The sequence below is a fragment of the Aegilops tauschii genome, chromosome 3, assembly GCF_002575655.3.
Source record: "Aegilops tauschii subsp. strangulata cultivar AL8/78 chromosome 3, Aet v6.0, whole genome shotgun sequence".
NCBI lineage: Eukaryota > Viridiplantae > Streptophyta > Magnoliopsida > Poales > Poaceae > Aegilops > Aegilops tauschii.
The window spans coordinates 558,005,285-558,012,413 of record NC_053037.3 but is presented as its reverse complement, the minus strand read 5'-3'; the positions used below and the strand labels follow the sequence as shown (position 1 = coordinate 558,012,413).

Sequence of the window (7,129 nt, the reverse complement as noted above, 5' to 3'; positions counted from 1 at the left end):
GATAAGTACAATATGCGACCAGATGATTTTTCTCTTGATAAGTTAACTCAGAGCCATCGGTGTAGTTGGTTCTGTCTACCATGTTCCGCACATTCTTTGAAGAATGAAAGTAAGCTATCCATGGAAATAAGTTGTCAACTATTTTGAAATAAACAATATAAATTACTTAATAACTATGTTTGAGGAACTCACATAGGGGTAGAATTGGAAGCGTATCAATAAGGACTCAAATGTCCAAATTGTCTTGGTCGATGTCAGGATCACCAAGATCCATGGTGACAAACATACCCTCTTGAAAATCATACATCTTGCAAAGTGCTTCCCAACCCGGGCAACCAAAATGGGATACGCTCTCAGAATTGTATAGATTTACCTCAAAATCCATACCATGATGGGTCCTTAGGTTAATTTTCTTTGTTTCATTCCTCTCATGATCTTCAAAACCCATCCTCTCCAAGACATAGAGTCTTGCATGGCATGGGATAAGCTAGTCGAATTGTAAAAGACGAAAATTACACGTTGAAGTAGTAGAAGTCGAGCTTAATTACGAAAAAAACACTATGTGTCGTAGCTTACCGTATCACAATCGAAGGCCTCCTCGAGCTTAATGCTGAAGCGCCGACCTTCGTCCAAGTGAGGCCTGTCGCAGAAACCCCGGTTGTCGCCGCACCAGGAGCACTCCCCGGGACCTTCTTCGTCCGACGACATTTCCTATGTTCATAATTCAAAGATTAAACTTGTACAATTAAAACTCTCAGCTTGTTCATTATTCATCACGGGTTGACTATCGGTCTGTCGAGTCTTTTCTTGAAAACTCTCAGCTCACGTGGTGTATAGATTCGACCGTCGGTGATGGTAGCTCCTCCTTTCGTTCCCGAGTGCATTACACCAAATTGTCTAGCACACGGGAACGAAGGAGAAGCTACCCCCACGACAACAGTCGGGATTCTTCATCCTCTCATATATGGTGGAGACTCGACAAATTTAGAGTCAACCCGAAATATCATTTAATTATCTTTCTAGAAAATCCAGGCCACTCGATATTTCCTACATATTCTAGCACAAGTCATGCCAAAATTCACGAAAAATTCCGGCATGACCTTTGCTAAAACAGGACATATCGAGCGCCTGAAATTTGCCGGAACGGAAATTAGTCAACACTCCGGCAAAACATAGGCCACTCGGAGGTGTAACCTGAACATGACCGGCCACTTGGGCAACCACATATCCTATTTGAGCAACACAAGTTTATCTACATCATATCTTATAGGACTCATATTGACATGGAGATCTGGCTAGTCTCACCTCGAGGTCGGAGGGGGTCGGTGACGGGGACGACGGCGGGGATGATGGAGGGGCTCCTTGATTTCTGCAAAAACAAAAACCCTATAAGTTATCACTAATACATCCCGAATAGTATCATACATATAACATCACTAATACAACTAAAACCCTAGCGAATGACGGGTATCGACGACGAGGATGTGGGATAGGCATCGTCGACGTCGATGCGGGAATAATTGCTTAAACTAAAAAAATAACAAGAAATGTGACATGTTTAACTAGTTCTATTAATTCAACTAGTTCTTACTAAATATAAACTTACTATAAATAGAAATAAACTAGTTCTTCCTAAAAATAAACTAGTTCAACTATTTATATTAATTTTCTTACTAAAAATACATTAGTTCTATTAATTCAACTAGCTCTTACTAAAACTAAACTAGTTCAACTAGTTTATTAATTTACTTACTAAAAACAGTAAAAAAAACTACATTATACAATAGTAAAAAACTACAGTGAAAAACAGAAAAAAAAAAAGAGGGAGGGGCGGCCGGAGGAGGAGGAGGGAGGGGGCGGGGGGACGAGGGGGAGGGGGGCGGCCGGAGGAGGAGGAGGGAGGGGGCGGGGGTGGAGGGGGAGGGGCGGCCGGAGGAGGAGGAGGGAGAGGGGTGGTGGGGGGAGGGCGGGCGGAGGAGGAGGGGGGAGGAGGGAGGGGAGGAGGGAGTACCTCGGCGAGGAGCAGCGCAGCGGCGGCGGACGACGTACGGGTTCGGCACGGGCGAGAGCGAGTGAGAGGGAGTGAGTGTGAGAGGGTGAACCGCTCCAGGATAAGGTAAGTAAGTAGTAGCGCGTTTCAGAGAAACGCGCTACTGCTACATTCCATAGCAGTAGCGCTTGTCAGCGGAACGCGCTACTGCTAAGTGGGGCTAGCCATCTGCGCCAGTACAAATATAGTAGCAGCGCGCTTTGGAAGAACGCGTTACTGCTAAAGTAGTAGCAGTAGCGCGGTTTATTAAAAAACGCTACTACTAAGTAGAAGTAGCGCCCTGTTTTGTCCAGCGCTACTGCTAAATATCTGTGTATAAGGTTTTCCCTAGTAGTGCAAGTGTCCATGCTATAAAGAAAAGAATATGGTATGACATGTTAGGTAGCATTCCACATCGAAAATTCTGTTTTTATCACTTACCTACTCGAGGACGAGTAGGAGTTAAGCTTGGGGATGCTGATACCTCTCCAACGTATCTATAATTTTTGATTGTTCCATGCTGTTATATTATCAATCTTGGATGTTTTATAATCATTTTATAGTTATTTTATATCATTTTTTGGTACTAGCCTATTGACATAGTGCCAAGTGCCAGTTGTTGTTTTTTTCCATGTTTTTTACATCGCAGAAAATCAATATCAGACGGAGTCCAAATGCCACGAAACTCCACGGAGAATTTTTATGGTCCAGAAGGAACACAACAGGCCCTGGCTGCGCCTGGGGGTGCCCCGAGGGGGGCACAACCCACCAGGGTGCGCCAGGAGGCCCAGGCGCGCCCTGGTGGGTTGTGCCCACCTCGGGTGCCCCCCCCGGGCCGCCTCTTTGCTCTATAAATACCCCAATATTCTAGAAACCCTAGAGGCATCGACAAAATATTCATCCAGCCGCCGTAGAGTCCAGAACCACCAGATCCAATCTAGACACCATCTCGGATGGGGTTCACCACCTCCATTGGTGCCTCTCCGGTGATGCGTGAGTAGTTCTTTGTAGACCTTCGGGTTCGTAGTTAGTAGATAGATGGCTTCCTCTCTCTCGTTGGATTCTCAATACAATGGTCTCTTGGAGATCCATATGATGTAACTCTTTTGTGGTGTGTTTGTTGGGATCGATGAACTTTTAGTTTATGATCAGATCTATCTTTTTATATCCATGAAATTTATTTGAGTTTCTTTGATCTCTTATATGCATGATTGCTTATAGCCTCGTATTTCTTCTCCGATATTTGGGTTTTGTTTGGCCAACTTGATCTATTTATCTTGCAATGGGAAGAGGTGCTTTGTAGTGGGTTCGATCTTACGGTGCTTGATCCCAGTGACAGAAGGGGAAACGACACGTATGTATCGTTGCTACTAAGGATAAAACGATGGGGTCTATCTCTATATAGATAGATCTTGTCTACATCATGTCATCGTTCTTATTGCATTACTCCATTTTTTCATGAACTTAATACACTAGATGTATGCTGAATAGCGGTCGATGTGTGGAGTAATGGTAGTAGATGCAGGCAGGAGTCGGTCTACTAATCTTGGACGTGATGCCTATATAATGATCATTGCCTGGATATCATAATAATTATTCAAAGCTCTGTCAATTGCCCAACAGTAATTTGTTCACCCACCGTTTGCTATTTTTCTCGAGAGAAGCCACTAGTGAAACCTACGGCCCCCGGGTCTTCTTTCTCATATATTTGCCTTGACGATCTACTTTTTCGTTGCATTTATTTTTAGATCTATTAAACAAAAAATGCAAAAAATACTTTGTTGCACTTTATTTTATTTGTGATCTATTTATTCAATCTATTACAACTTTCTCTCGTCCATGCACCGTTTCTGGCACCGTTACTCGAAAGGGATTGACAATCCCTTTAACATGTCGGGTTGCGAGGTATTATTATTTGTGTGCAGGGGCTGTTTACGTTGTGTTGCTTGGTTCTCCTACTGGTTCGATAACCTTGGTTTCATATCTGAGAGAAATACCTACCGCCGCTGTGCTGCATCATCCCTTCCTCTTTGGGAAAATACCGACGTAGGTTCAAGCGACATCACGTGCTGGCACGACACGACCTGCCATTAAAAAACATTCACTATGTATATCAATCTATTAAAAATGTTAATTTTGTATTTCAAAAATGTAAAACCTGTACTAAAAATTTACTCACTCTGTTCTAAAATAAATATCTCAACTTTGTCCTAACTGTACTACAAACTTATACTAAAGTTAAGATACTTATTTTGAGACCGAGGGAGTATTAGACATATATATCAAAATGTACAATATGTATGGGAAAGTAGACATGAAAAATATAAGTTTTCAAACAATGTTAATCATGTATTTCAGAATGTTAAACGTCTATATAAAATATGTATATGATGTATACAAATATGATAAATTTGTACTAAAAAAGTTGACATGTTTTTTTACATTAAAGTACTCTTTATTGTAAGGTAATCACCATAGCATCCTTTACCAGAGTATCAACAATCTCTTTGGGTGGATCTTTCATCCACCGCGCACACACCTTACTTCTAGGTAGTTTGGCTAAATCATGGGCATCACAATTAGTCTCTCTAGGAGCATGCTAAAAAAAGTAGGAAAACACACGCAAGGTGATATCATCAAAAACTGTTATTGATAGGTCGAAAGAGCGACCTCGATTCTTCATTTGTCTCTATCACCTTGGTGCTATCGGAATTCATCTATATGCAATTACACCCGACTGTAGTTGTCAAATTAAGATCAAACCGCGAGGTCAGTGCTTCGTCCATAAGCGCATCTCCGCACCAATCGATTTCCCGTTCATGCTGCGAATGTGTTCGTGCTGCAACATGTGTCGTACAAAAAAGTTGACATGTGTTGTACAAAAAAGTTGACAAATTTACAAAATGTTGATGTTTATAAACGGACAACTGTGGGCGTGCCGTGTGAGGCACCTTTAATGCGGGGCCAGACCGGTTGGCCAGGTCTGTTCCACCTAGTTTGGGCCGCCGACTAGTTGATGTTCCACCCAGAGCAGTCTTCTCAATCGACCTAATCGCCCACTGGAAGGAGCTGTACTGCTAAGACTCTGTTTGGTTCGGTTGTGGATTTCTAAAAGCAGCTGTGAAAAATCTGCTGTGGAGAAACAGCTGTGGAAAATCTGATGTGAAAAAGTTGTAGGTCATTTGGCAAACCAGCTGATACAACTTTTCAGATTTTGGCCCGCAGCGGAATCATATTTTGGAAAGCACGTCCTGAGCTGCTTCCGCTTTTGGTTCAGATTTTGGCAGCGGATTTTTGGAATCGGATTCTACTGGATTCGTTCTTTGGTTCAGATTCTGCTGCACGGCAGCAGGATCCGTCGATAAAAGCTGAACCAAGGCCTAAGCCTACCATGAGCACGAGATGGGAGATGCCCCCCCCCCCCCCCCCCGCCGCCGCCGCCGCACCTCGTCGCCGGCTGCCTCTCTGCCAGACGACGAGGACCTGCTCCAGGAGATTCTCCTCCGCCTCCCGCCGCGGCCTTCCTCCCTCCCCCGGGCCTCCCTCGTCTGCAAGCTTTGGCGCCGCCTCGTCGCCGAACCCCAGTTCCAGCGCCGCTTCCGGGACCACCACCACGGCAAGCCTCCTCTCCTTGGCTTCTTCCTCCAAGACAACATCTCCTGCCCGTTTGTTCCAATGCTGGATCCACCAGATCGCATCCCCGGCGCTCGCTTCTCCATGCCTCCCCACAAACGCAACATCATCATCGACTGCCGCCACGGACTTGTCCTTTTCCGCCGCCAAAGGCGGTCGCAAAGCCTATTTGTGTGGGAGCCCGTCGCCCGCGAGAAGCGCCGCCTCAGCTTCCCACCGGAGCTGGACAACAGCGAGATGTACATCATCAACGGGGCGGTGCTTCGCCCTGCCCGCGGCCGTTCAAGCCATTTCCAGGTGGCCCTGATAGCCAAAGGCAAAGAAAATACAAGAGTTGCCGGATGCCTTTTCTCATCGGAGACCGGTTTATGGAGCAACATCAAAACACTGCAGCTGGATTTGTCCAATAGGTGTACGCCACAGCCCAGTACTTTGATTGGGAATTCCCTTTGCTGGTTAATTGCGGTGCATCGTGACCATCCTCAATATGCCATACTTGAGTTTGATCTGGATAGGCAGAGCCTAGCCGTGACAGAGCTGCCACCACACTTAGAAGCAGGCTATGACCAATTAAGGATTATTACACCGGGCGAAGATGGTGGCCTTGGCTTCATCCATCTCTCACATTTTCGCGCGCAGATATGGAAGAGAAAGCCTGATTGTGATGGTTTGGCTGTATGGGTGATCGACAGAGCTATTGAATTCAAGGAACTTAGATCAAATTGCAAGGGCTACTCCCTCACTTTAGTTGGGTTTGCCGAGGAGAGTAATGCAATCCTTGTACTTCCAGCTTCTGGCGTCTTCATGGTATATCTCCAGTCAATGGAGTTTAAGAAACTTTCCAAATTGTGGGTCTGCTGTCTCTATTATCCATTTGCATCTTTCTATCCTGCAGGTAATAGCAAGCCTTTATATAATTTACTTTGCAGTATTATAGGATATTTTGTTTTAGTAATTAGTTGCTGAAATGCCATCCTTGAGTATTATGTGTTGTACCTCTTGGATCGGGTAGGCTAGGATTCCGGCAACAGTGGTGGTAGGCATTACCTTCTCCTTGTGGCTCGAGGAGCCACCGGTGCCGGCCATGGTGACGGTGGCAGGTGACATGGTGACGGTGGCAGGTGATGGCAGAGAGTAGTGGGCGAAGTGGTGGCGGCGCTTCCCGTCAGCACTGCACTAACCCTAGATCGGTAGGGGATTAGGTGGGGTGTACGGCATTGCGACGAACCTCGTATCTCGAGCCGCCTACCCCACCTCTTTATATGTGACAGGGGCCCGTCAACCATAGTGGGTTGAGCGCCCCCGATCAGGGCGCGGATCTAAGGGCCCGGTGGGCCGTTAGGCCCACACGGTGGAGATCATCCTAACATTCTCCCCCTTGATCTCAACTTTTACTTTTGACCTTATACTTTTACTTTACTCGTTTCATAACAGATCAGTACATAGAACATGTTTCATCGTCACAGC

At 45.4% G+C, this 7,129-nt stretch overlaps 1 protein-coding gene across 1 annotated transcript; it reads left to right on the top strand.

The window, feature by feature from the left end:
* The first annotated feature begins 5,431 nt into the window (after positions 1-5,431).
* Positions 5,432-6,800, top strand: LOC120976015 (uncharacterized). Its single transcript, XM_040402793.2, has 3 exons — positions 5,432-6,469; positions 6,558-6,590; positions 6,675-6,800. Exons 1-3 carry the CDS (start codon positions 5,432-5,434, stop codon positions 6,798-6,800), a joined length of 1,197 nt encoding a protein of 398 aa, XP_040258727.2.
* Positions 6,801-7,129: the final 329 nt, after the last annotated feature.

Bases quoted from the DNA above. Each gene is read 5' to 3' on its own strand.
- LOC120976015 (XM_040402793.2), top strand. From the start codon at position 5,432: ATGGGAGATGCCCCCCCCCCCCCCCCCCGCCGCCGCCGCCGCACCTCG. The intron at 6,470-6,557 runs GTATATCTCCAG...TCTATCCTGCAG, and splicing joins CAGCTTCTGGCGTCTTCATG to GTAATAGCAAGCCTTTATAT. The intron at 6,591-6,674 runs GTATTATAGGAT...TGGATCGGGTAG, and splicing joins TTTATATAATTTACTTTGCA to GCTAGGATTCCGGCAACAGT.